The sequence below is a fragment of the Aspergillus fumigatus genome, chromosome 1 (genome assembly GCF_000002655.1).
Source record: "Aspergillus fumigatus Af293 chromosome 1, whole genome shotgun sequence".
Lineage (NCBI taxonomy): Eukaryota > Fungi > Ascomycota > Eurotiomycetes > Eurotiales > Aspergillaceae > Aspergillus > Aspergillus fumigatus.
The window spans coordinates 1857189-1884626 of NC_007194.1; the positions used below are offsets into that span (position 1 = coordinate 1857189).

General features: G+C 51.5%; 11 protein-coding genes across 11 annotated transcripts; 5 read left to right on the forward strand and 6 right to left on the reverse strand.

The window, feature by feature from the left end:
• Window positions 1-6: 6 nt before the first annotated feature.
• On the forward strand, window positions 7-2378 carry AFUA_1G06470 (neutral/alkaline ceramidase; the record flags this gene model as incomplete). Its single annotated transcript, XM_745303.1, has 2 exons — window positions 7-215; window positions 293-2378. 2 exons carry the CDS (start codon window positions 7-9, stop codon window positions 2376-2378), a joined length of 2295 nt encoding a protein of 764 aa, XP_750396.1.
• Window positions 2379-3192: 814 nt separating this feature from the next.
• AFUA_1G06480 (uncharacterized protein) lies at window positions 3193-5013 on the forward strand (the record flags this gene model as incomplete). Its single annotated transcript, XM_745304.1, has 1 exon — window positions 3193-5013. The coding sequence occupies one exon, from the start codon at window positions 3193-3195 to the stop codon at window positions 5011-5013; it is 1821 nt and encodes a 606-aa protein (XP_750397.1).
• A 226-nt stretch (window positions 5014-5239) lies between these two features.
• On the reverse strand, window positions 5240-7955 carry AFUA_1G06490 (uncharacterized protein; the record flags this gene model as incomplete). Its single annotated transcript, XM_745305.2, has 2 exons — window positions 5616-7955; window positions 5240-5563 (listed from the first exon to the last, which is right to left on the reverse strand). Exons 1-2 carry the CDS (start codon window positions 6750-6752, stop codon window positions 5240-5242), a joined length of 1461 nt encoding a protein of 486 aa, XP_750398.1. The 5' UTR covers window positions 6753-7955.
• A 342-nt stretch (window positions 7956-8297) lies between these two features.
• Window positions 8298-9244, reverse strand: AFUA_1G06500 (EI24 domain-containing protein; the record flags this gene model as incomplete). Its single annotated transcript, XM_745306.1, has 3 exons — window positions 8298-8475; window positions 8538-9115; window positions 9179-9244. The coding sequence occupies 3 exons, from the start codon at window positions 9242-9244 to the stop codon at window positions 8298-8300; spliced, it is 822 nt and encodes a 273-aa protein (XP_750399.1).
• Window positions 9245-10755: 1511 nt separating this feature from the next.
• Window positions 10756-11632, forward strand: AFUA_1G06510 (HNH endonuclease; the record flags this gene model as incomplete). The annotated part of the gene is made up of 2 exons (XM_745307.1): window positions 10756-11031; window positions 11066-11632. The coding sequence occupies 2 exons, from the start codon at window positions 10756-10758 to the stop codon at window positions 11630-11632; spliced, it is 843 nt and encodes a 280-aa protein (XP_750400.1).
• Window positions 11633-11905: 273 nt separating this feature from the next.
• Window positions 11906-15313, reverse strand: AFUA_1G06520 (translation initiation factor 2; the record flags this gene model as incomplete). Its single annotated transcript, XM_745308.1, has 3 exons — window positions 11906-12057; window positions 12121-14919; window positions 15298-15313. 3 exons carry the CDS (start codon window positions 15311-15313, stop codon window positions 11906-11908), a joined length of 2967 nt encoding a protein of 988 aa, XP_750401.1.
• A 75-nt stretch (window positions 15314-15388) lies between these two features.
• On the forward strand, window positions 15389-16575 carry AFUA_1G06530 (uncharacterized protein; the record flags this gene model as incomplete). The annotated part of the gene is made up of 5 exons (XM_077803851.1): window positions 15389-15494; window positions 15552-15563; window positions 15619-15755; window positions 15812-16440; window positions 16493-16575. 5 exons carry the CDS (start codon window positions 15389-15391, stop codon window positions 16521-16523), a joined length of 915 nt encoding a protein of 304 aa, XP_077660022.1. The 3' UTR covers window positions 16524-16575.
• AFUA_1G06540 (uncharacterized protein) lies at window positions 16576-19482 on the reverse strand (the record flags this gene model as incomplete). The annotated part of the gene is made up of 14 exons (XM_077803852.1): window positions 16576-17287; window positions 17341-17464; window positions 17525-17544; window positions 17597-17696; window positions 17749-17764; window positions 17819-17942; window positions 17996-18323; window positions 18380-18491; window positions 18554-18569; window positions 18631-19080; window positions 19136-19195; window positions 19256-19287; window positions 19339-19357; window positions 19433-19482. 14 exons carry the CDS (start codon window positions 19480-19482, stop codon window positions 16759-16761), a joined length of 1980 nt encoding a protein of 659 aa, XP_077660023.1. The 3' UTR covers window positions 16576-16758.
• Window positions 19483-19771: 289 nt separating this feature from the next.
• Window positions 19772-22619, reverse strand: AFUA_1G06550 (uncharacterized protein). The gene is made up of 12 exons (XM_077803853.1): window positions 21619-22619; window positions 21462-21559; window positions 21328-21390; window positions 21218-21270; window positions 21087-21158; window positions 20912-21025; window positions 20593-20860; window positions 20524-20545; window positions 20376-20473; window positions 20257-20321; window positions 20170-20205; window positions 19772-20116 (listed from the first exon to the last, which is right to left on the reverse strand). The coding sequence occupies exons 1-12, from the start codon at window positions 22139-22141 to the stop codon at window positions 19900-19902; spliced, it is 1629 nt and encodes a 542-aa protein (XP_077660024.1). The 5' UTR covers window positions 22142-22619; the 3' UTR covers window positions 19772-19899.
• Window positions 22620-22643: 24 nt separating this feature from the next.
• Window positions 22644-25666, forward strand: AFUA_1G06560 (putative alpha-glucosidase; the record flags this gene model as incomplete). Its single annotated transcript, XM_745312.2, has 3 exons — window positions 22644-24595; window positions 24654-24684; window positions 24747-25666. The coding sequence occupies exons 1-3, from the start codon at window positions 23000-23002 to the stop codon at window positions 25664-25666; spliced, it is 2547 nt and encodes an 848-aa protein (XP_750405.1). The 5' UTR covers window positions 22644-22999.
• A 431-nt stretch (window positions 25667-26097) lies between these two features.
• Window positions 26098-27263, reverse strand: AFUA_1G06570 (mitochondrial 37S ribosomal protein uS2m; the record flags this gene model as incomplete). Its single annotated transcript, XM_745313.1, has 3 exons — window positions 26098-26906; window positions 26971-27165; window positions 27233-27263. The coding sequence occupies 3 exons, from the start codon at window positions 27261-27263 to the stop codon at window positions 26098-26100; spliced, it is 1035 nt and encodes a 344-aa protein (XP_750406.1).
• Between the last annotated feature and the right edge of the window lie 175 nt (window positions 27264-27438).

The following is a 27438-nucleotide window of genomic DNA, read 5'->3' on the forward strand; positions in this document are numbered from 1 at the left end:
TCAGAAATGGCAAACTCCAGACTCGGAGTGGCCTTGGCCGGGACTCTTGTGACAGCTCTTGTACTGTTGCAGCTGCTGTCTATTGTGCAGACCTATAATCCACCGCCCACCTTCAGCTTTGTTGGCAAGGCATCACAATGGGAACACAGGGCGGCAGATAAGGTCTCCGATGATAGCATTTTTCTGTTGGGAGCTGGAAAGGCAGACATCACTGGGTACTGATAAGTCATGTTTTGCTTTATGCTATACTTCTTGGTAACGGATGGACATGCCGCTAACTCTACGGTGGTAGCCCGGTGGTGGAGGTAGCCCTCAGCGGATATGCTATGCTGGATCAGATTGGCACAGGTCTGCGACAGAGAATCTATTCCCGCTCCTTCATTTTCGCAAATCCAAATCAACCAGACGATACCTTTATTTACATCGTCATCGACGCGGTGACGGGCGACACAGCCGTCCGACATGGAGTCCTCCAGGCGCTCGCGAGTTTGGGAGGTGATTATGCGCGCTATGGCGAGCGCAATGTTGCGTTGACTGGGACGCACTCGCATTCAGGACCTGGGGCTTGGAACAACTATCTACTTCCACAAATCCCTAGCAAGGGGTTCGATAAGCAGAGCTATCAGGCTATCGTTGACGGCGTGGTCCTCTCCATCAAACGCGCTCACGAAAGCTTGGCCCTCGGTCGCTTGAGCTTCGGCTCCATCGATGTCGAGAATGCAAACATCAACCGAAGTCCTTATTCATACGACGCCAATCCGGAGGAAGAGAAAGCACGCTACTCGGCCAACGTAGACAAAACAATGACCCTCCTACGATTCGACAGGGAGTCGGACAACAGAACCACTGCCATCCTGACCTTCTTCCCGGTACACGGCACTTCTCTCTATAACAACAACACTCTCACTACCGGTGACAACAAAGGTGTCGCTGCTTGGCTCTTTGAGCGGAGCGTCCAGGACGATGCGAATTTCGCCGACGACTTTGTAGCCGGATTCTCTCAATCCAATGTTGGTGATACAAGCCCAAATGTGCTGGGCGCATGGTGTGAGGATGGATCGGGGCAGATGTGCCGCTACAGCGACAGCACCTGTGGTGGCAAGACCGAGGACTGTCATGGTCGCGGGCCCTTCTTCCGGGAAAAGGACAACGGTGCGAAGAGCTGTTTCGAGATCGGACGACTTCAGTACGCCGCGGCCAAGCAGTTATATAGCCAGATGGATACGAGTAATACTCGGATCACTGGGAACTCTAATGTTCGCTCCTTTCACGCTTACCGCGATCTTGCTGGCTACACATTCCAGTCGCCGTTCAATTCTAGTATGCTGACGACATGCTCGGCGGCACTGGGCTTCTCTTTCGCAGCCGGTACCACTGACGGGCCTGGCCTGTTTGATTTCACACAGAATAGCTCGGGACCTGCAGAGTCCAATCCGCTGTGGTACGTCGCTCGAGCGTTTGTTCATCAGCCTTCAGCAAAACAAAAGGCTTGCCAGGCGCCCAAGGATATTCTCCTGGATGTGGGAGCCAACACGCAGCCGTATGCGTGGGAGCCGAACATTGTGGACATCCAGGTCCTCCGAGTAGGTCAGCTGTTCCTCATCATCTCTACGAGTGAGGCGACAACCATGGCTGGACGGCGTTGGAAAGAGGCCATTGCAAAGTCAGCCAAAGACGTTCTCTCTATTGACAGTCCCTTGGTCGTGCTGGGGGCTCCTTCAAACAGCTACGCTCATTACGTTACGACAGAGGAAGAGTACAGTAGGCAACGGTACGAGGGTGCTTCCACCCTTTACGGCCCTCACACTCTCGCGGCGTACATCAATCTCACCCTTACCTACCTCCCTTATCTAGGCGATTCGCCTAATCCCGCCACGCTACCGGAGATGCCCACGGGAGTGCAGCCGCCCATCAACACCGACAAATCACTGAGCTTCATCCCGGGTGTCGTGTACGACAGTGCTCCCATTGGAAAATCATTTGGTGACGTGGTTGCCTCGGTAGCCAAGTCTACGTACAAGCCTGGTGAGACCGTCAACACCACATTCGTGGGAGCCAATCCGCGAAACAACCTGCGTCAGGAATCTACATTCGCGGCCGTCGAGTGGCAGAATCCGGCCTCAGGCAGGTGGGAAGTCGTGCGTACCGACAATGATTGGAACCTGCTCTACCATTGGAAACGGACCAATACCATCCTGGGATACAGTGAGGTGACCCTCGAATGGCAGATCGAGGATGACTACTACAATACCGGCAACCCAAAGTCGCTCCAGGCTGGAACGTATCGCTTCCATTATTATGGCGATGCCAAGAATATCCAAGGCCAGATCAAATCTTTCGAGGGCATTGGCAAGCCATTCACGGTGAATTTGGGCTGATCATGTTTTATAATGAATGTGACGGATCAATCATTAGCTTTATCGTCAGGTATGAGTTATGAATATGAGTCTATGATAGTCAATGAATGGACGAGGTTATTAGTAGGCCAGACTCTCGATCGTCTCTGCAATAAAGGATCAAAAGCTGATCATCTTCTACAAATCTAGACTCCAAGGCAAACGATGGCTACCTGTAGAGGTGGCAACGCATAGAATCCGAAAGAAACTGCTCCTCTTTATTTAAATGGACAGATCAAAGACCTTTGAATAATCTGTTCTATTTAAAGAGATACACAAATGATCCACTGCAAGCCTCTTAGGGTCGGCGGTTGGTGCAAGACCTCCAAGCGCTTCTTTGTCGCGCGCCATCCAACCTCGTCGCCACTACCAACCATCTCTCTTTGACATCGAGCTTTGAGACAATCAGCAAGTTCCACAATAATGCATCTAGCCGTGCATTCTTCAGGCAGGCCCGAATCATCTGTCCCCAGTCATGCCAAACGCTATCTTCCGCGGCCTAACCTAAGGGCTCCTTTCATAAAAGCCTCAATTCTCTTATAACCTCCGTTGTCCGTTGTCTGCCAGAAGAGATTGTTCCTCAACTAGTCTATCGTTCTTCTGATTGTCTGTCGCTTTCTTTATTCTCTTTCCTTTTTATCTCCTCTGCCCGCCATAATGCTCAATTAGTACGAGTCGACGTCTCGAACGAAATGCCCATCCACTCATTCCGTCTTCTCATAATTCACCAAGCATACTTTCTCTAGTCCACAGCGCTGTCGTCGATCTTTCAAATTCTCATAGTTGAATCTTCAAAATGCAGTTAATGCACTTCAACAACGCGTTCGCTCTTTTCGCAATAACGTGCTCGGCTGGCCCGATCGCCCAGTTTGCCCACAAGCTTCGAGATCTGGAACAAAGCAGCCAGAGTCCTGGACATATAGCATATTCTAGCCTGCTGCCACTCGATAAACATGTACTAGCGGCCTTAGATGAAGCGAATGGTGGTTTGGATGTCATTCCTATTACTCCTTCCGTGACGGCGGATGGTACTCAGACGACGGTGCCACAGGCTTCGTATGCCTCTACTGAGGTTCCTGGATCGTCAGTGCTTTCGGCAGAAGGGTATTTGGGGACAGTTGCACCGTTGTTGTCTCCAGAGGCTACTTTGGCTTCGTCTACAGGGATCAGTTCTCGTGCCACAGTGGATAGTGGGTCGTCCAGCTCTACTGAGATACCTGCATCGTCGATACTTCCAGCAGAAGGGTACTTGGGGACAATCACTCCGTTGGTATCTACAGAAATTCCTTTGCCCTCATCTGCAGCGGACAGTTCTCGTGCGACAGCCGATAGTGGGACGTCTAGCACTACTGAGATATCAGCATCGCCAACACCTGCAGGGGAAAAGCATTCGTCCGCGATTGCTTCGTCCGCAGAAGCTACTTTACCCTCATCGGAGTCATCTGTGATTGTCATTCCGACCACCCCCTACTCACATTCGGCGTCCCACCCAGCGTCAACTCCGAGTGTGTACAATTCTACAACCTCAACCTCGATCCATCTTATCAAGCACAGACCGACGGCAGAACCTTCATCTAGGCTTTTCGCATTTACACCCATTTCAATCGTTATCGTTTCACCAAGCTCGGTCCCAGCAAGCACACCCACCACGACACCCAGTCTGACCGTTGGTGTCGTTGGACCATTGTCTGGTGTCTGGACGGCCAGCTCGTCTCCTCCAGCTACTCTCTTTGCAACGGCTCTGTCAGAGACTCCTTCTTTAACGCCAACGGTGACCGAAACCGCGACGTCCAGCCAGACTGCCAGTGTCGTAGAACCGCAACCTGAGACAGATACAACCATGTCTTCTTCCTCTTCAACAGCATCTACATCCTCTCATCCAGACGCTACGCCAACCGAGGCAGCAGGCCAGCTTCGCACCACTTCCAGCGCAGAGTCCACACCCACCACGACACAAAGCGCAAGTACAGCCGAGAGCTCAAGTACTCGCCCATCCCTCAGCTCAGCAACACCAGCCCCCTTCATCGGAGAATTCACAAGCAGTCAGCTCCAGAGCGCTAGCCATACAACCAGCACCCACAGTCACATCACCCCCGTCCTCACACCGGTTATCGTCCTGATTACACCAGGCGCAGAACCGACCGCCCCGGCGACGACAACGACGACCACAAGGCACCCAGATCCGTACGCCAACGCCAACGCCAACGCCAACGGAGATCTAACAAGCAGCCCTGCATCCGGCCCTACGGAAGGAGCGGAGATAACCACAATCCACGCGACAGCAACCATAACCAAGAGCGTGGTTGTATTTGCTTCCAGCATTCCTACGGCTGAGACGCTAGCTCCAGCTGCTAATACCGAGGAGTCTGAGTCGGGGGTGGGCTCAAGGACAGCACTTACGACTGCTACAGTGACATCTCTGCCTTTTGCACCCTATAGAGATCCGGGTGATGCGTATCTGTCCATTGTGCCTGTTACGCCGGGGGTGATGACTGTGACCTCTACCAAGACTGAGACTGAGACCGAAACGGTGACTAAAACGGAAAGGGAGACTGTAACGCAGACTGTTACGGAGACTCTGACGGAGAAGGAGACTGTCATTTTGCGGGGTAGTTGATTCAGACTGAGTCTTTGTCTTGGGAATGTTAGATGGAGTTAGGAGCCGGAGTTTAAAGGTGGATGCACTGTACACTGTTACTGTACCATAAGGCTAATTATAATTATGAGACGTAGTTTACCATATTTGATCAATTCGACAGACCGTTTCCTCCCCATTAAGCACAGTATATCCACCCCGAACACCAACCCGCCATAGTTTACATACACTGGTAGAGGATTCGTTATCAAAGCTCAGTAAACAGGCTAAATTTCGCCTGGTAGTCCTTCAGACTCGCCCACTGGCGCAGCTCCTCCTCCTCCTGCTTGTGGTCGCTCAGATAACTCATTCTACGTCCGTTGGCGTGAGGGCTTGATCCGGCTGTGCCCAGGGTGGGCGCCGCGAGTCCCTCTAGTCGGATGAGGGTGTCGATGAAGGCGTGTAGGTAAGATTCTGCCTCGGCGAGGGTGATAGGATTGGGACCCGGGGTGGCGGGTGTAAAGGTGGTCGTTTCGGTCCGCGAGGTGGGAAGGTTGAGCAGGGTTGACGCCACTTGGCGGACTTTACCGGTCTGACGGACGGTTAAGTAGCTTTCAACGAAGGGAAAAGGGGCAGACACATACAAAGCTGGCACCGTTGGGCTCCATATTAAGCTCGTTGACCGACTGTAGCAAGACAAACAAATCTCGAACGACGAGACGGCGTTCTTCTGCCATGGCCATTCCAATGTAGTCGCTCTGAGCAGCATCGTCAATCCCCTTGTGCGTATTGCCTTCCACTTTCACCGGAGTTCCCGGTCCTCCCTCCTCGGAGCGCCGAAAATACATCTTCCAGGTGGCGTAGAGACTCCAGTACTTCTCCGCCAAGTAGGATCTGGTGGCCAGTTGGCTCACATAGATATTGGCCTTCTGAATCTCGTATTGGATATGGCGACGTTCGCGCATCCAGGGGTCCTCCGCCGCATCTGCAGAATCGTCCCGGTGAGGGTGGAGTGAGAGCTCTGGTGGCACGTTGGCCAAAGCCGTTTTGGAATTCTGCAAACATTCGAATAATAGAGACCGTTGCCGCTGCCAATCAACAATTCGCCCACTGCCAAACGCAACCTCCCAAGCGGATAGGGCGTTGTACGAGTTATAGACCCGGACGTTGGCGTTGAAACCCACCAGTTGCGAAACCCGGTTGGTCGGCTGAGGTTCGACATGTGTACTGAAAATAAACTCGTCATCCACTTCAAGGGGTAATGGTGGGTAGCGCTCCGTCGGCGTCTCTGGAGCAAGATAGATTGGGGTGTCAGCGGAGCCTAGCTGCTGTATTGATCGGTAACCGACTAGCGTTACATAGAACAGTCGCCGCGCGAGCTCCTGCTCGATCATGTCCACTGGGCGCTCAGTGGGTTCACTGAGTCGATCCTGTGATGTGGCCGACGACGAAGATATCGGGCTTGTTGGCCCATAGGATGACTGCATCGTCGACTGGCGGCAAAGATCGTACACATGCAACATCGTACGGCACTCGGCAAGGTACATCCGACATCGCCGCATGTTGTAGACATAAGCCGAGCAGAGACCCAGAAAGTAGCTAATGGCAGCATCATGGACTGTGGCGCTCCGATCCAGGTACCCAACACCTCGAGCTTGCACAGCAACATCATGGCAGCGCTTGACCAAGGCAAGAGAGTGGGGAAAGGCAGCTTTCTCTGCCTCGGTCTTAAGATGAAGCTTTGGTCTCCTCGGGAAGGATGCCACCAGGGTCCCGATCATTGCGGCCAGAAGAGCCAGGAATGTCGGATTGGTGGTGTCCTCCCGTCGCTCAAAGGCGACGCGGAACGAGGGCTCATGAGGGATGGGGACCAGTGGGTGAATATACGTGAAGAAATCATCCACCAACAGCCGCGCTGTGGGAAAAGGGCAGATGGACTCTACCGAAGATGGATTTGAAGCGGATGTGAGATTCTGGTTAACCGTGGATATTGGTGGAAGCGTTGGGGGAGAGAAATCTGACGGACTGGGAGAGTTTGCAGTAGGAGCACTAGGTGAAGTTCCTAGTCTCAGTCTCTTCAGCGCCTCTGCATGGCGATTTGGGGGGCCACGACGTCTGCTTGGTCTGTCATAGGTACAAGGGATGTCCAGGCTTGCACATGACCGACAGGGTGGTCCACTTGTATCACACTTTAGCCGATGAATTAGCCTGGCGGTTCTAATTGAGATCAGATCAGACCTATATAGATCTGATTATAGATCTGATCGGGGTAAAATGGGTACTTTCCTTGACCTTGCGTATACTACAAGCATCACATGCTTTTCGGAGTCTGGTTTTGTTGTCCATTGGCTCATCCGAGTGACTTCGTTACCATTTCCATGCCTCAGGCCGGAATCATCGGGGATTCAGGCACAACAATCCGGATGAACGTCGGTAACCCGATATGAAGCAGCAAATCCCTGTAGTTCTTTCTCCGCAAGACGAGGGATGCTTCTAAAGGTCAGAGATTCCGGGAACCGATAATTGTCGAACGACAAATGACGACGTTCAAGGTATGGTCTCGAGTTCCCCCCTGTATCCAGTTCCCGATGAGCCTAAAAGACGATTACAAAGCTACCCCACCACGCGAGTCACTGTCGGACAGAAGGTGAAAGATGGCACAGTGAGGATAAGAATAATCAAAGATGAAGACAGGAACCTGCCATGCGTAGAAGCGATGACATGGTTTTGTCTTCTTAAATTCGAAGTTGGCTCCAACAGTGTAGTTAGCAGCTCGGGAAAATGATGAAACGGCTACCCGAAAGTGGAGGCGATGAATGTATTGTACAATAATGAGGCACTTCAGTAGTGCAAGCAAATTAGGTTCTGGTTGTTCTGGATATTGGATCAAGACTCGGCGAGCAATCCTTGCGAGTACTTGTAAAGGGGCAAAAGGCGTTCAGAATATCTAGCAAATGTCGAGCCGTTGGCCAGGACTTTGTGAATGTTACTGTTTAACCTTCAGTGTCCGTCACGTGACCCAAGTCTCCTTTCAAGGAGTCGAGTCCAAACAAACTGTCAACTAGACTACAAAGAAGCCAAGACGACATAATCCGAAGCTCGCGAAGAGTCGGCCGGAAGGCTGGGGACGAGGATTTGAAACCTTGATTCATATCGAGACAACTATGGTGCGACCAGACTGCCCCAGGACGCAGAACTATCACAATCACAGGACCGTCCGTGGATGTCCAAGTAAGAAGGAACTCCTTATTAATGCAAATCACTAAGGACAGATCGCGTTCTAAACTCGGCCAGACCACTATGTAAAAGGTCAAACAGGTGAAGGGTTAGATTATATTGTCATCATCCGGATACTCATTAGTTATGCTGTCACGTTGTTCTCGTAAAGCATCACGTTTGTTCTCAATGTCCTTTACCCAGAGGGCAGACCCGGCCGCAGTTGACATGAGGAAGAACATTGATAAGCCAGGAATAAGCTGTAGAAGCAAAGCAACCGTTCCGAATCTGCGTCCACAGATCAGAAAATGATCGGCTGAATAGATCAGTGCGCAAGACGAGGTACATACGTAGTGTATTGAAGCTGCCGTCGACGGATCCTTTCCTTCCTTTGTTTCTTCGACAGATCCAGCATCTGAAAATACCGCCAGTGATGGAGTGGCCCCGCGCGATAGCCGGTCAACAACAAGAACATCGGAGTGCCTGCGACAGGGATAAAGTTCAAGGGTAGGAAGACTATAAACTCGATAATCTGCCGCAGAGAAAATGGCGAATACACCGCGCTGTGGGTTGGTTTACCCAGCCGCTTGAGAACGTCGTCGCCTTGGGGGTATAGGACCCTACAAGCGGTGACGAGCTCGCCACGGCCCTCGTTGACAAGGACAGCATCAAAGATGTCCACCAAGGTCTCGTCGACAAAGAACGCCTCAAACAGTAGCGCTACGATGGCCGCACCTTCTCCAAGAACGAGAAATGCACCATTGACCCAAGCACCAGCGCCTTGGAAGATGGCCAGAAAGGCAACTTGTGGCAGATATGTGAAAAGAAAGAGGACAAAGAGGATAAATGTAGAAAGCAGGACAATAGATATCAAGCGCGCCCGAAACAGCGGCCAGAGAAATCGATGCGACGCAAAGTAATAGATTCCCTACGGGACGTTCATGAAGCGGTCAGTGACTATACAGGCAACAAGGTTATAGGACAAACGTACACGCAAAGGATATAGCCAGGCAGCTTTGCTGGGATCCCACAGCCTGTTCATTCCGGGCCTGTCCATTTTGGTCCTAAGCAAAACAAAGCTACATCGACACCCTAGTAGTCAATCTCGTTGTGTTCATCGACGAAAGAGTGATGTGATGCTCTTCAGGCCGCCACGTCCAAAAACATGCCAAGAGAGCCGTCCTTATCGATAAGCAGTAGTATCAACGCTATAAAACCCGAAATTTCTTCCCGCGGCTCAATCTTTTTTCTTCTTTCTCTTTTCTCTTCTATACCAAACTGATCACTCCTCCTTATTCACTCTGATATCCATATTTCTCAATGGATCCTGGAGGGGAAATAGGAGGTCAGATGAACGATCGCTGACTTACCCCAAATTCTTCTTACTCTTGTGGAGCGTTTGGAAATATTGACAGCGCACATCACTTTTCTGTATTGCTGGACTGGCATTTCGACCCGTGCGAAATGGGCTCAAAGGATAATTCGTCTGCACATTGCGGCACAAGTAGAGCAAGCTCATGATTTCCCGCTATAGATCGTATGATGGCTGCTGACAAAATCTACGGCTTGGCCAAGGTTGCACACTACGGCCGTTGGCTGTAATCCCGGCACTACTCTTTCTCTCCTACCGCAGTTCTTCAGGTCTACATAGATGGCATTTATGCCTAGGCTCAGGGTTCCTTGATATCAGAAGCATTTCCACCAACCAGCCATGCGTCTTTCCATGCATTGGGTTTTCAGTCCTTTCCGTCAAATGATAGTAGGCCGCCGGCGAGGGCTTGAATCGCCCCAATATCATCGATAAGATACGATATTGATACTTCCTACGCGTATTGCAAGGTGTTTTGAGCACAAAATCGCGTTGGAGACTTTGGAATTGGTGCCGTTTCTTAAGGCGACCACCGACATATTCAGGAACGCAGCAGAATGTCGGAACCTTTCCTTCATGTCCGGAAAGGGGGTCATGCTGACATTGAAGATTCATCGAGTTCGTGAGATCGGTACTGCCCATATATGCGTCTACCTGCGCAGGATTACAAATATCGTTTAATGTCACTTTCACGTAGGCTAAGCACTCCTGGTCAGGCAGGGACAATGGGTGGCTAAACATAAAACGCCAGCTATGCTATACTGAGACAAGTTACGCATGCTGCTCAGGCAGGTATATTAATTGAATTGTTCTCCGGGTTTTCGCAATTCTGTGTGCCATGGTTTCGTCATAATATAAGCCCCAGCTCCTTGCAGAAAGTGTCGGGGGAGATGACGTTGCCATGGATATAGAGACCGATCACACTTTGCCTACTTTACATTTATTGTCCCAGGGGATCAAATAAGTCAGTTCACAGTATACAATCGACTGGTTAGCAAAGGTCAGTAGCAGAGATGCACCTTCATCGCCCCCAGGCATCGTAGGCAATAACAACAACACAAAGCGATGATGTCAATCAATTCTTGATAGGGATGGCGGCGATGGTTCGTGTTTCCACCTCCAACCCGAACAACCATCGCACATTGCCCAGACTACGATCACACTAGGCCAGTCCACTCAGCATCAGTCTATGCGGCTCGATGGCCTCGCGTGGAACCAGCGAGGGGAGCAACTACGAGGTCTTTCGGGAATGTCTCTCCAGCGCAATCGTGCAAAGATCCGATAATGGCAGACCAAACCGAGTAGCGAAGCGAAAAGCACTGAAAACCAAACGCAGCACGAGGAAACCCGCGACTGATGGAGCTGGCGCCGATACCACGGCTTCCGACTCTTCATCTCTACCATCTCGGGTGAATCCAGAAGAGTTGGCCGAGTTCATCGATGTACAGAACCCCGCCCTACAGAGTCACGAGGGAGTAGAGGTATACTGAACCAAAGCTACTGCTACAGTTCCTCGCATCAGAAACCTTCCCCTCCCTACCAGCAGACCTCCAAACCCTCTCCTATTCCTCCATCCAGCACGACCCCGTCCTCGCAGACAAATACGCCGCCTCCCCGCTCCCCCGCTCCCTCCTCGAGTCTACAACCGCCACCATCCCCGTCGCCGTGTCCGAGTCCCTCTCCGTCTATGGCCTCGTCCCCGATCCCTCCGACGTCCCTGACTTCTTTTCGCCTGTGCTTAGCGAATACGTAGCCAGTGTGACAGCCGCGCCGCCGGTATGGGCGACGACGCGCACTGACGCCTGCGAGATCTGCGAGCGCGACTGGATCCCCCTCTCGTACCACCATCTGATTCCGCGCGGGGTGCATGCAAAGGTGCTCAAGAAGGGGTGGCATGAGGAGTGGATGCTGAATAGTGTTGCGTGGCTGTGTCGTGCCTGTCATAGTTTCGTGCATCGGATGGCGAGTAATGAGGAGCTGGCGAGGGAGTACTATACCGTCGAGAGGATAATGGAGAGGGAGGACGTGCAAGATTGGGCGAAGTGGGTGGGACGGGTGAGGTGGAAAGCGAGGTGACTACGTCCAGTAGGATTCGGGAACCATGCAGTTCTTCCGTAAATTAAATTTAGAGACATAATTTTGCCATGAATCGTCTATGTAGATAATGAGATCCTATTGTACATGAGATGTAAATCTCCAGGTATATGCCACTTTTCCCAAACCTGTGTATAGCTATCGTGTCAATTTGCACAAGAAAAGAGAAGGCAGTCAACCAGGTAAGAATACAGTAACCTGCCAGACGAGGTTACAGAAGAGCAGGTCGTCTCAGTGATGGAGACTGAAAAAAGCTCAGAGGTATCGCTTCTCATAGATTTCTTCATAGCACTGGATGTGATCACCCACAGCAAAGTCAGTCCAGCCGTCGAAGCCGATACCACACTCCGTGTCTTTGCGCATTTCGGTCACGTCTTTCTTGACGTTCTTCAGCGACGCAATCGTGCCTATACATTCAGTCAGTCATCTATGCCGTAAGTGAGGTGTCGCCCAAAAATGAATAAGCGTACCATCGTAGATCGTGTCCTGTCCCCTCAACACCCGAACCTTTTTGGCCCGGTGGATTATGCCATTACGGACTCTGCACCCCGCGATAGCAACCTTCTCTCTTCCCTTGAGGGTGATCTCGAAGATCTGACCGACTTCTGCTTCACCTGTGACACGCTGTGTGACCGATGGCGCCAGATGCTCACTGAGCGCCGCCTTGACATCATCGATGAGCTTGTAGATAATGTTGTGATCCATGATTCTGACTCCCCGCGATTCCGCCATCCGGGACATGGCAGGGTCGATCGGCATATTGAAAGAGATGATGTTGCCGCTTGCTGTGGCCGCATGTTCAATGTCGAACTCACTGATCGGCCCAACCTCGGAGCGAAGCACATTGGCGTAGACTTCGTTGTTGCCAATGGCTGTCACTGAATTGAGCACCGCCTCGGCGGAACCGCCAACATCGGCCTTGATGATGAAATGCACCGGTTTGGGTCCGGATGCATCCTGGTCACCAAGAGCTTCCGCTACCTCGTTCTCCTCTTGCCGTCGCTTTTCTTGCTGTTCTCGGCGTGCTTCGTTGATGGCCGATGTGTCCTCACTCAGTCTCTGAGTCTCCGATTTCTCCTGGCGGTACTCCACGACGTCCTTGGCATGCTGCTCGTCCTCCGCCTGCAGAATCTCGGTACCGGCGGTAGGCTGTTCCCTCCAACCATCAATTTCCACCGGCATGCCGGGAGTAGCTTCGGAGACGGCGACACCGGCTTCATTGCGAAGCGCACGAACACGAGCCCACGTTGTACCTGCAACGAGGATATCTCCTGGTCGCAGGGTACCACGTCGGATGAGAGCCGTCGCAACACGTCCATAGCTCTTCGTTGTAGCTTCAATCACCCATCCCTCCACCGCACCGTCTTTGTCGGCCCGATGGTCAAGAACTTCCGAGAGTGTAACGATAGCCTCCTCGAGTTCCAACATGCCCTGACCGGTTTTTCCGCTCACCCCGATAGCCTGGACATCGCCTCCGTAGTCCTCCACATGAACACCATGTACAGAAAGGTCTTGCTTGACCTTTTCTGGGTTGATACCTTCTTTGTCGATTTTGCTGATAGCGACAATGATCGGAACCTTGGATTCGGTTGCGTGCTTGATGGCCTCAATAGTCTGCGGTTTGACACTGTCGTCCGCAGCAACCACCAGCACAACAATGTCAGTTACATTGGCACCGCGACGACGCATATCCAGGAAGGCTGCGTGGCCAGGAGTGTCCAAGAAGGTGATAGTCTTGCCCGAAGGCATAGCTACGGAGAATGCACCAATGTGTTGTGTGATACCCCCGTGCTCCGATGCGGCCACAGACGACTTTCGGAGCCAATCCAAAATGGTGGTCTTGCCATGATCGACGTGACCCATAATGGTCACTACCGGTGGCCTAGGCGGCAATGAAGACTTGTCTTCTGGCTCTGGAGCAGCAACCAGGTCCTGATCATTGGAATCGAAGATAGGCTCGAAGTTGTACTCGCTCGCGATCAAGCCGGCTGTTTCAGCATCAAGAATATGACTGTATGAGACATCTTCAAATCCCATTTCCTCCATTCTCCGAACGAATTGAGCCGGCCGCACACCAATGACATCAGCGAGGTTGCTGACGCTGATGAATTCCGGAAGGTAGAGGGGACTGGGAGCCGCCGCCTCGAGCTCCTTCTGCCGGGTCTTCTCTTTCTTCTGGCGCTTACGTTCCTGGCGGCGACGGCGGCGGTCGTCTTCTGGGTCAAATTCTTCGTAGTCAACATCATCTCCTCGTTCCTTGCGACCTTCCCACCGCTTGGGCTTTTGCCCACTCTGAGCTTCTGCCTCGTATGTCTGTTGAAGTTTCTCCAGAGCTGACTGGTCCCATGTCCATGGGTCTGCCTCCGGTTTCGATGATGTGCGCTCTGCTTCAGAAGCTTGGCGGTCGGCACCGCCGCTTTCTGTAACCTCATCCCTAGCATTCGACAGTGGCTGTTCTGCCAGTGACTGCGTCTCTAATTCTGTTGATGCAGGTAGAGATTCGGCCTTGCGTCCTATCTCCACAAGGTAGTTATCAAGCGCGGTGTTTCTCGAACCTCCGGCCTCTGGGATCAAATCTCCGAGAGGGCGTCGTCCCGCGTTTGTATATTCCGACCGCAACGACTGGGCGAGCCTCCGAATCTTTAAGGCGTTCTGGCCTTGCTTGATCTGACGAGGCGACTCGGGGGCTGGCGCGTCCAAATTCGGCTTTGGGGTATTACAGCGTGGGCAGGTGAAGGTTCTCCCGAAACAATGGAACTGGCATCGGGGGCATTCCCAATCCTTCGCTCGAAAAGTTTTCGCTGGTCTGCTCGAGGCTACATCGACTTTCTTCCCTGGCTGGCGCTCCCGTGGGGAAGCGGAGTTTTTCCTCGTTCCAGAAGAAGGGATCATTCGTATCAAATCGTCCGTCTTTTTGTGTAGCCCAAGCTCCTGCCGCCGTTGTTTCTCCACCTCTCTCTCCTTCGCAGCGGTCTCTTTCCTTGCTATCAACGAATCGCGAAGCGCTTGTTCTGCCGGACTCAATGTGGCCGGTTTAAGCGCCTGTTTAGCTCCCCAGCGACCACCAATTTTCGAACCTCCCCATGATGGGCGGGATACCGACCCATCTTCGCTGGGATTTGCTGACTCGGACGACGATTCAAGGAGCGCGAGGGATGAACGAAAACTCCGTCGGGGAACATAGGCTGGTATTGGAGCAGAAGCAGATTTCCTGGATCGGGCTGGGCAAGACCATTCGGGCCCGTGACGGCGAGAGAGCTGTGATGTATCTGGATTAGAATCATAATCGAGGATTGCAGTCGAGATCACTCACCTCTACCACTAATCTCCTATGCATAATTCGATGGAAGAGATCATACCCTCTTCTCCCCAGCACTGCTATGATAGTCGGAGCGTTTCCCTCGGGGCTCAAATTTCCGGACGATACACACATGTCCCATACCCGGTAAACGAAATACGCGTTTCCAGACTATTTTGTTTCCCGCGCACTAGGTCACGTGCATCGGCGTATCTGCCGAATCGGAGACGAAGATTGGGATGGCTGTAGTGGAGAGATTCCACCATTCCGCCCCGATAAGAGGTGCTAGGATCTTCATATCCCTTGAGAGTTTCCTCTGGCCCTGCGGGAAGTGAGACAAATCCTCTACCTTCGCGCCGAACCATCTTGTGGCAGTTAAACCCGCGCCAGGTGCCGCTGAGTCTTGTCGCAGATCAACTCGGACCCATTGTCACGCCAAGATGGAGTCGGAGGCTTTTGAGGACATGCAAAAGGGCGGAGGAGCTCTGCGCACCATCAAGGATTTGGCTGCTGGTGCTGCGGGCGGCATTGCTCAGGTGCTTCTTGGTATGTAGATATCACTTCTGATCAACTGTACGCGCTTGCGATACTAACGGCTTATAGGACAGCCTTTTGGTGGGTGAACCAGAGACTCACAGATACGAGTCAAACCTTGGTTAACGCTTGTCAGATATTGTCAAGGTGCGGTTACAGACAACGTCAGAGTACAAAAGCGCTCTAGACTGCGCCACGAGGATCTTCAAGAATGAGGGTCCCCTGGCTTTCTACAAGGGGACTTTGACCCCGCTCATTGGTATCGGTGCTTGTGTAAGATTAAGATTCGACTCACTTGACATTTGCTTGCAAGAACTCATATTCTGCAGGTCAGCGTACAATTCGGTGCGTTCCATGAAGCCAGAAGACGGCTGGAGGAGCTCAACAAGAAGAAATATGCCGATCCGACCCTCTCCTATGGTCAGTACTATCTGGCTGGAAGTTTCGCGGGTCTCACCAACTCCGCCCTCTCGGGACCCATTGAGCATGTCCGCATCCGCCTGCAGACGCAACCTCACGGCGAGGCCCGCTTGTACAGCGGTCCGCTCGACTGCATCCGGAAACTCATTTCTCAGGGAGGCGTGCTGCGCGGTCTCTACAGAGGCCAGAATGTCACGTATCTCAGAGAAGCCCAGGCCTACGGTACCTGGTTTCTGACCTTCGAGTACCTGATGAACCAGGACGCCAAGCGTAACAACATCAAGCGCGAGGAGATCTCCAGCATCAAGGTCGCGACCTACGGTGGTCTTGCCGGTGAGGTCCTGTGGCTGAGCAGCTACCCTTTTGACGTGGTCAAGAGTAAGATGCAGTGCGATGGATTCGGTGCGCAGCAGCAATACAAGAGCATGACCGACTGTTTCAAGAAGACCTTTGCCACGGAGGGCTTTGGCGGCTTCTGGAAGGGCCTGGGGCCGACTCTACTGAGAGCTATGCCAGTGTCTGCGGGTACCTTTGCTGTGTACGTTCCACTTACATCATTGATATGATTTTTTCTTGCTGACTCGCTACAGTGTCGAGCTCGCCATGAGAGCATTGGGCTAGACATGCCTTATCTCGTCATGTTTTGACCTTTTTTTTTTTTCTCTTTCTCTTTCTGTTAGATATCCAGGTCTCGTTCGTTTCAACATGAGATTGAAAGAAAAGTTTCTTAAGGCAGATAGAGGATGTTCATACATTATACATACTTGGGCATCTTGTTTATATGTACATGGTCGAACAATAATGAGACTCGGAACGATTCCCTCACGTTCTTATCTTCTTTCAAGACATTATCCAACTAGATCGCCAATGAAAAATCCCCAAAGAAATCCTGCCACGCGGTAGGGAAATAGAACAGATTCAGGCCTGGAAAATCCCATTCCGTCACAAACTGCTCGGGCACAAATGACTGCAAATCCGCCTGCGCGTCGAACAGCTCCCAGAATGGGACCATGGCCGCCTGATCGACATCCATCCCGCTCTCCTGCACAGCCCTCCCGTACTTCTCGATGCTGAGCTTGAGAATCTGCAGGTAGATCTTGCTACTGCCGTTCGTGTTGCCGTGGGAGTCCGCGCTCTTGGTCAGTTCGCTGAGCAGTCGGTTCCCGTGCTCGAGGAGCTCCTGGTGTTCTTCTTTCCGTTCCGGCAGGAGACGGGACAGCTTCAGGAGGAGAAGAAAGCAGAAGGCGCATTTGGCCCAGACAAAGTCCATGGCGTATTTCAGTTTCGCGAGGTAGAAGTCCGGCTCGCTGCTGATCAGGACCAGGTGTTTGCGGGCGCTGGCCTTGGCCATGACGAGGATATTTCGCTCGGAGGGAGACATCGCTCTGTCGGAAGTTAGCTGACGAGCCGGGGAGGGATCTAGGTCGGAAACACGCACGCAACGTTCTCTACGCCCATTGATCGCAGTGCCTTGCAGTAAAGCATCATCTCGGCCCAGCATTTCTGTACGCGCAGTGCGAGCAGGAGAAACGGCTTTTCCGCTTCGGCGGGGATCGAGTCCTCTGTGGAAGGGTGAGTCGTTGATCATTGTAGGTAGCTTTGGTAATCTTCAGTGAGCTTACCGATGATGCGCAACCAATCACTGATACCAGTCAGTATATCACACCATTGACTTGAAAGGAGGGGATACGAACTCGAACCAGAGATCAAGTTCAACCTTGACCTCTTGTACGAACCCAGCAATGTCTGAGCGAATAAGAGTCTCTTTGCCGCTCAAGGTATCGTTGATACTAGCTGTTGGATATGAGCTGATCGTTCAGAACACAGGCCAAAATAGTTAGATTACCTCTAATGGCGTTTAGCTGTAATAAATGGTCAGCTAGGTTCACAGAAAAGCAGCCTTTCGGTGTATCTACCTCAACTTGGGAGAACAGACGCAGATCCAGAACAGTCGACGAAGGATGTTTGAGCAAGATTCGACACCGACGTGAGTTCCCAAGCAACCGGATGCCCGGCGGCTTGCCGCCATCGACACGAAAACTACATGATGATTGTCAAATCCATCCGTCCGACATCCATCAAGAGCAGCTTACATATGCTCCAAGACCAGTAGGCCGAACCAGGTTCTGGATTTTCGCATCAAACTGCATTCTTCCTCTGGAGGTCCAGAAGCTCCATGTAACTCATCAACTTCTTCCATCGACATACGCTGCGTCAGCTCCTCAAACGCTTCATCCAGGCCCAGATCTAGGGCCATTCGAGTCGCGAAGGATAAGATCAACGAGCGCTCCGCAGAATAGCAGGCAACAACAAGCAATGCTTGAACAGACTCCAAGCAGTTCAACCTCTTGTTTTGGATGATGACATTGATCCATTTCTTGAGCTCTGCGTGCAGTATATCAGATATCTGAGGACCGAACCCTAACATACGTTAGCAGAACGCCTTCACAAGGCATAGAGCAATAGGTGGTAGTTACTGGGTTCGATGCGGCTTCCTATTGTGCAGATAGCGTTGAGTAGTATGCTGCTTCGCGAGCGCACCGAATCAAAGGTGTCGTACTCGGGGTCGAATATCGGGATATACCTGTCCTGTTTATGACAGTACGTATCAGCAAACCAGGAGGACGATACAGAAGTACTGCAACACATACGCAGCCTTGGAAGAATCTATCATCCTTGATTAGCAAGGGTGAAACAAAAGCTGCAAACTTTTGTCAAGGGATCTCACGTGTTGAAACAAGAAATGGCATGGTCTGGGGTCATCAAACCCTTCGAGATAAAATCTGCAACTGGCTCATCACGTATCTCGAAGCCAGACCTTTTTCTCTTCGTCACACTGCCTGCTTCTGTAATGACAGTTTGCATGCGAGAATGGGTAGAAACTTCTCCAGGGCTCGCAGCCAGCCCGTGTACCCCAGGCTGGTCGCCAGCTGGGGCATCTACACAACTGCCCTCAGGAAGTTGAGGCACAACGGTGGGCCCAAGTATCATCTGAGAAGCAGGGGACATATGGCAATCTGGGCCTTGTCCGCCGGAAGGCAGAATCGCTCTATGAGGCGCTTGTCTCTCAGTGACGAGACCTCGGGCGTCCGAATCTGAACATGACTGCAGAAGATCACGTAGAGCATCCACTTGCTCTCTGAGATGACGAACCTCAGCTTCGACATTTTCGAGTCTCCTGTGAGGGCATCAGTTATACAGGGAGTCGGCATAAAACAGGTGCGGTAACGTACTCCGTAGCAGGGTCCTTTGGGATGTGGAAAAAGACACATCGCTTTTTTAGCTTGTTGCACCTGTATACACTCAGCACCATCGCTCTCCTAGCATCGAGCATCAGTGGTGGCGATTGGTACCTGGTGCAAGGCCTCTTCCCATCACACTTGACCTGGGTACATCAGCGATGAGTCAGAGAATACTATAGGCAAAGAGAAAATACCTTGGACGTTCTGCAGGCACTACAGGCTCGCTAGATCATGTTGTAAGCTATATTGTCACCGGTGCTCACGTTGGATAGGGAGAGGGAAACATACTGGAATTCGCTTCTTACCCGGTGGAGCCAACACGACACGGGATGATGCATCTGAATCCATCGCAGGGTGAATACATATCACATACTCAAAAAAATCCTGGGAGCTACTCGCTGAAAGCGGGAGAATCTGGGGAGATCAAGATTTCAGCGGAACCGAGTCAAGAAAATAGACTCCGCGGGGTGACACCGTGACACCCTCATCGGGATTAAAGCCGGCTCGGCAGTGTATAGCACTCATAGGTCTATGCTTGAATAGAACTGTGTGACTGGACGTCTCTGTACGTGCTGGGAAGAATCTAGTCGGCATTTGCTTCGGAAATAAGAAAGATCAGGCAATTTTAAGTCTGAATGAGCTTCTTCATGATCAAATTAGGCCCTTATCATAAGCCGAGCGAGCTAACATATCCATCCAACTAAATCAATACTACAAGTAGCAGATATCCAAGGAGCAAAGTCATGGATAATAAATCAGAATACATAGACAAAGTCCTCATTTTGCCAGTCCGTCAGGTCCTTGAACGCATTGTCTTCCGTGGCGGTCTGCTGGACAGGCACACCCTCCTTATCTGCTGGACCATCACCAACAGCGTACATTGAGTGATCAACGATCGTCGCATTCTTTCCCATTGAAACTCGTTTCTGGGCGTGCTTCTTGTTGAGAAACCAGAGATACACCAGGTTGATACTAAACGTGAGGGTTAGAGCTTGAGTGCCGCAAAGGAGAAGAAGATAACTTACATGCAGAGAAGAACCAGTACACAGAACATGGCGAGGCTGGTTTTACGTTAGTGTGCCGGCACGAGTCTGTGGTGTCTGAATGCTTACTTTGAGAGCAGACCGCGTCTGTAAAGCGGCGCTTCGGCGGTTGTGTACAGAGTGGGACCAATGATCTGGGAAAACATTAGCATGGGACTCTTTACTGTTATTTTGCTGTAGGCACGTACGTTGCCAACGCATTGTCCGACAATCAACATGCCAGTCGTCACTTTCTTCTTCGTTTCGCCGGCAGTGTTCGCGGCAGACCAGGAATAGATCATAGGTGCTAATTGTCGGTCAGCTACAGTACCAAGCATACCTCTTCGGAAAACATACTGATGCCTGGGTAGACGGAAAGCTGGCTGTTGTTAGCGGCACTCATCAAAAAGGGTCTTCATGACTTACAATGTAATATCCAGCAAGCAGAGCGCCCCGATGTTCCGCATCATGCGCAATTTGCAGGAGCATTACGCAGCCAGCAATTGGCGGTAGACACAAGAGAATGACTATAGGCCCCTTCATCTTGATGACGGTTGCCAACCAAGCTCCACCCATAGTTGCCACGAGCTGAACTGCACCGAACGGGATGTTGAAGAGAATCGTCTTGAACTGATCAAATCCAAAAGCCTTGACAATAAGAGGGCCGAAGGTGGATATGCCGCCGCTAGGGATCCTGCTTTGTGTGAGCCACATTCGCCGTATAGTGAGTTTCTGGTTCTCTTACGAGATGGAAAACATCAGAGCAAACCAAGCCCATGACTTCAAGTCCAAGCAGGCCTCTTTCACATGATCCCATTTCCACTGGTGAGTCTCGATACCTTGCTGGTTCATGCGAAGTCTGAATCATCGTTAGGACCAATGTGCCATAATGCTTGCCCCGAAATCTTCTGGTAGAATACCTTTCAATCGCGATCAGTTTGTCTTCCTCGTTGAGAAATTTAGCACGAATTGGCGAGTCTGGCATATAAATCCTGGGCAATCCGCATTAGCAGCTTGCACCGTTAGGGATGGTTGATCGGCATCTACTTACAGAACTACCAGGGAGAACGCGACGGTAATGAGACCGAAAAAGAGGAAGATAATCTAGTAGTATAGTCAGTCATGCATTCGTGAAGGTTGAACAGACGCAGTATCACTGACCTGGTAGGGTTCGAAGACCGACGACGCAATATGTCCAAGGCCCCAAGTTATAAGGCTGCCGAACTATTTGGTATCATGCTTGTTATTAAAGCCCTAGAAGAATGTCCAAAACCCTTTCAGAAGCTAAAACTCACCATAAACACCACTCCATTCATAGCGTACCATGAACCCAGTCGAACAGGCTGCTCGAGGCGACGATACCACATCTGGGTGACGGCGATGAAAGCCGGAGCTTTGCTCTCACGGTCAGTAATCAATGACGGATGCTGACAATGAAATGAAAACGCTCACCAACTCCGGCCTCAAATAGACCGAGGAACATCCGACAAACCAGCAAGCCTGGGAAGGTGTTCGCTGCCGTCATGCATGTCAACGAGACACCCCACAAAAGAGTGGTGGCGGCTAAGAATTTCCCCAAGGGGACCTTGACCAAGATGTAGGCGATAAGGGGCTGAGCAACGAGCTGCGCAACATAGACCACCGAGCCTAACCAAGAGTATTGTTTGCCGTGGAGATGGGCTTTCTCGATCAAACCGAAAACCGAGGCATACGAGAGGGTCGACTTGTCGAGCTGTTGCAGGAAATAGATACCCAAGAGAACAGGCAACAGCCTCAAGTCGATTCGTCGCAGAACTCGTGCGTTATTCTCTGCGGTAAGAACTGTCGAGTGGCCCACTTGCTCGATGAGCTGAAGGGCGTCATCTTTCTTTGTCTCGCTATGTTGCGTGTGACCCTGATAAGGGGCAGATTGAACTGTCTCAATCAGTTCCTCATCTCTGCCCTTACTGTATGCCGGCTCTGCTCCTAGGGACATGGTTCCCTTGTGCTTCCCTGGCCCTGATTGAAGTTCCAGATGGGTGAAGTATTTTTCACGTGCCTAGAGGTCCAAAAGACGAGGTGACAAGGAGAAAGGAGAGGGCGTGATTTTGATAGTATACGTCGCCGAGGTCACTGTGGGATCTGCGAGCATACAAACTTGATTCCTTCAAGACCCCGTCATGCTGATCAAGGAGACCTTTTTATCCACCCATGACTTGTGTGTTAAAATGAGGTATGGGGAACCCCGTGGGGGAGGACAACCCCGGACGAGGCAACCCAAAACCCGACGGCAATTGGCAGCGGAAAGCCATTTTGAGATAGGGCTGCAAAGTCAATTGCGGACCGAGACCATCTAGCCTTGGTTGCACGTGGGAAATATGAAGCTAAAACCGCAGGATTGCATGGCATGACTCTTTTGCGACGGGCAACCTCCGACGCCTCGTCCAATCAATCGAACGGGACCTGAAGTCCTCAAAGCGGGGCGAAGGTTCGTGTTAGGCTGGGAATATTTTAGTTTCGCATTTCGGCAGGAAACCCCGATAACCAGATCAACGTTAGAGTCACCTGATGGGATCATATCGCGGAGAAGACGGCGATGGACCGACGACATTCTGTGGGGGTAATAGTATGCCAACGGATATGGAGGCCGAGATCCGATCATATTCTCCTTATGGAGTACTGACACCACTCGTAGGGTTATCCACCTTGCCCTTTCTTGAATGAGGGGATGATGAGGGGAAGCATTGAAATAGATATGATGTCGCCGTACTGTAGACTTCTGCTTCTGTAGATTTTCCGCGAGAGTCCTCCTGACTGGCTTCTTTCGAATCAATTGAGCGAACTATAAGCACTCATGCCTCAAAAAGAATTCTGCCCCAAAGGGTACCAAGAACAGCCTTCAGGAAATGCCGCGGCAGACCCGTCAGTGTATCTGCGCTCAGAAAACTCGAAAGATTGTTCCTTTGATTTTACATTCGAACCGATTCGTCCAAACCTTTTCCGCGTGACATTCTCCTCGCAAGACCGTCCTCTTCCTCCGTATCCGAGCATTTCAAAGCCAAACACAGACCTCAATGGCATTCATGTATCTGTCACCGATGGCAGTTCTTCCAAGACAATTGAGGTCGGCGACGTGACGGCCACTGTGGAATGGAGCAATACTCCAATAGTCTCGTTGTCGTGGACTGGTGAAGAGAAGCCCCTTCACAGGGATCTGCCACTGCGCTCGTACGTGGCCGACGCAACCGGCATCGCGCACTATTCTGAGCATGACCGGAATGCGCTCCATGTTGGGCTGGGCGAGAAGAGGGCGCCCATGGACCTCACCGGGCGTCACTTCCAACTTTCCGCGACAGACAGCTTCGGATACGATGTTTACAACACAGATCCGTTGTATAAGCACATCCCATTGCTGATCAAAGTGACTCCCGCTGGTTGTGTGGCCATTTTCTCAACAACACACTCCAGAGGGACGTGGTCGGTCGGTTCCGAAATCGATGGGCTCTGGGGTCACTTCAAGGTTTACCGTCAAGACTATGGAGGCCTCGAGCAGTATCTGATCGTAGGAAAGACCCTCAAGGACACCGTGAGGCAATATGCTGAGCTCCTTGGCTTCCCGCTCCTTGTACCTCGCTGGGCTTATGGCTACATCTCCGGTGGTTACAAGTACACCATGCTTGATGACCCACCAGCGCACCAAGGACTCATGGAGTTCGCAGACAAGCTCATGGAACACGGCATTCCATGCTCTGCACATCAGATGAGCTCCGGTTACTCAATTGCAGAGACAGAACCCAAGGTCCGCAATGTCTTCACCTGGAACAAGCATCGGTTCCCCAATCCTGAAGAGTGGATTAAGAAGTACCACGCTCGAGGAATCAGACTCCTTGCCAATATCAAACCCTTTGTGCTTGCGACGCATCCAGATTACCAGAAGCTTGTCAGTGAGGGCGCACTGTTCAAGAAGCCCGATACTCAGGAACCAGGCACAATGAGACTATGGAGTGCAGGGGGTGGGACCGGTGGTGATGGATGCCACATTGATTTTACCTCCTCCTTCGCTTTCCGATGGTGGTATGAAGGTGTCCAGAGCCTGAAGCGAGCCGGAATCGATGGCATGTGGAACGACAACAACGAATATACACTTCCCGATGACGAATGGCAACTGGCTCTGGATGGATCAGGAGTCACTGAACAGGCAAAGACACAGAGAGACAAATCCGTCGGGCTCTGGGGCCGCGCAATGCATACTGAACTCATGGGCAAAGCCTCTCATGATGCTTTAGTCGACATGGAGCCCAAATACAGACCATTTGTTCTCACCAGAAGCGCCACTGCGGGAACCCTTCGTTATGCAGCCAGCTCTTGGAGTGGAGACAATATGACCAGTTGGGAGAGCATGAAAGGCGCCAACGCCTTGTCATTGAACGCTGGGATTTCACTGTTGCAGGTGAGACTCCACCATAGCAGATTGAGCTGGACGAGCATTGCATGCTGACTTCCGATAGTGCTCCGGTCATGACATTGGTGGTTTCGAAGGTCAGCCTCCACCCTTGAACAGCGCTGATGAAAGACGAAGACTGACTGTCTTTCCTCAACAGGACCCCAACCCTCTCCCGAACTCCTCCTCCGATGGGTCCAACTAGGTATCCATTCACCTCGATTCGCCATCAACTGTTTCAAAACGTCGCCCGGAAACACCGCCGTCGGAGATGTCATTGAGCCCTGGATGTACCCGGAGATCACTCCGCTGGTTCGCGACGCCATCAAGCGCCGTTATGAGATCCTCCCCTACATATACTCCCTTGGTCTGGAGAGCCACCTGACCGCTTCTCCGCCTCAGCGCTGGATTGGATGGGGTTACGAGTCCGATCCCGAAGTCTGGACCAAGGCCCTCAAATCCGGAGAAGAACAGTTCTGGTTCGGTGACACGATCCTCGTCGGAGGCGTGTACGAGCCTGGTGTAACCGTTGCGAAGATGTACCTTCCACGTAAGGCAAATGATGAGTTCGACTTTGGGTATGTCAACATGAACTCGCCCTACACCTATTATGCCTCCGGTCAGTGGGTCGAGATCCCCTCGCAATGGAGAGATAGCATTCCGCTTGTCGCGCGTATTGGTGGTGCCATTCCTGTTGGAAAGCCCGTTCAAACTAGAGTGCCTGGGGATGAGACCGAGGCTTCCTTGGCGGTAGACGAACTTGACGACTACAGAGGCGTTGAGATATTCCCTCCCAGGGGCAGCTCACATGGTTGCGTCTTCTCCTATAGCTGGTATGAGGATGACGGAATTTCCCTGCAGCCTAAGATGTCTACGTACACCATCAGCTACAGCTCGACGGAGGAGAAGGTGACTGTTGGATTCAACCGCGACGAAGAGAGCGGCTTTGTTCCTGCTTGGAAGGATCTGGACATCATTTTGCACAACGGCGATGAGAGACGCGTTGTGTCTGATGGCTGGCCTGTTGAATACAAGGGTAAAGACTCCCGAGGCCGTGTTGTTTATACTCTCAAGCATTAAATGCTACAGCGTGATGAGTCACACTGTATTTAAATCGCCGATACCTATAACTGGTAATAAGGCTATGCGCAAATGGAATGAAAAGAAAGAGAAGGGCTTGGCGTTGCAGTATAGAAAGATAGAATACTTTTAAGAGAATTCAGATTGGCCATCTTGATCATATTCTTTCAAAGCTCGTGATGAAACACCTGGCTGACACTCCAGCTCGAACTTACCAGGAGATACAGGTCCGTATTTGTTTTGCCGCTTTCTTGAGAGGATCTATAAAAAGATCTCCAGGAAAATTGACTTAAATTGAAGCTGTTAATACAGATGATCACACCAGGAAGTGACAAAACTTTACATAGCTCTATACAATACAATCCCTCAGTTAATCGAGATGCTGGACTTTGGGTATGAAAGAACAAAACCTCACTAAGAGAGAACACACATCATTGCTTGTTTTCAGCGGTCTCAGCCATATTCTCTGGAAGCTTGATGCCGAGCTCCTTCAGTGTAGGGAGTCTGTATGTGATCCTGCCGCTCTTAGCCTCCTCGAGTCTCCGTTTTTGGCCTGCCTCTCCAGCCCTTCCCAGAACGCCAGCAATGACAGCCACGGAACGCAAACTGTCGTCATTCGCAGGAATGGGGTAAGTCACTTGAGTTGGGTCGGCATCCGTATCGATGATGCTAATGGTTGGAACATTGTTCAAGCCGCACTCGTGCAACAAAACAACATTCTCAACGGGATTAAAGCACACCACAAGGTCCGGCTTGATGGCCGGCTGATCCGTGCGAAGATCCTTGAATTCCGGCAATTCTTCGTCAAACGCATTTACCACCTTGGTCTCGCAATGGCCTAAGATTTGTTGTCCATTGGTCAAGCTGCCAGGAATCCAACGCTCAAAAATGTGGTAGCCTTTAGCCAGTTCCGCGGCCCGAACAACTGCCCGTTTCTGGCCCTTTCGTGTGCCGACGAAAAGAATCAATCCACCTCGGGCAGCAACCTCTTCCACAACCTTGGCTGCACGCCGCAAGTACGCTGCAGTTACATCGAGCGAGATAATGTGAACGCCTTCTCGAATACCAAAGATATAGCGCGAGTTCTGCGGGTTCCAGCGAGAAGTAGAATGGCCGAGGTGCGTTTGGGATGCGAGGAGCAATTCTAGGGTGACATCGGAGGGTCGAGGGGGATTTCGGATCAGATCTTCTGGTTGGTATGCGACTGATACATCACTACCGAGGGCGTGAAATTTGTGTTCTGCAAGGGTATAAAGTCAGAACTCTAGCAGGGAGATGGAGGAAGGTTGTTCGTTCTCGCTCACTTTGCATTTCGCGCTTGCGCCACGCCTCCTTAGCTGACAATGCTACTGATTTTGCCTCACTCACAGCGCTGGCAGATGAAGCTGGCTGCTGTGTCACTTCTTTTGCGGGGGTTTGTTCTGCGGTTTCGACAGGAGCGCCTGTCGAGGAGAATCGGCTCAAGATGCGAGTGTGCCGGTTGAGAGCAAATTGGCGGTCTGCAGAAGACTGATTAGCAACAGAACTCAAATGATATCATAGCAAAGAATTATCAATGACACATACTCTGCCGCACGCATAGTTGTCGAACGATCATTTTGAATTATGCCGACTTAAAAGGTTGAGCTGCTCCGTATGCGAAATGCTCAGTTTCCGGCCGATCGAACTTTTGATGTTGGGCTTGGCGGATGTTTTAGGCCTGAGGCACACATAGTGTATGCTAGCCTATTTTAGGGGGTTCCACCCACCACCAGTTCACATTCCTCTGAATT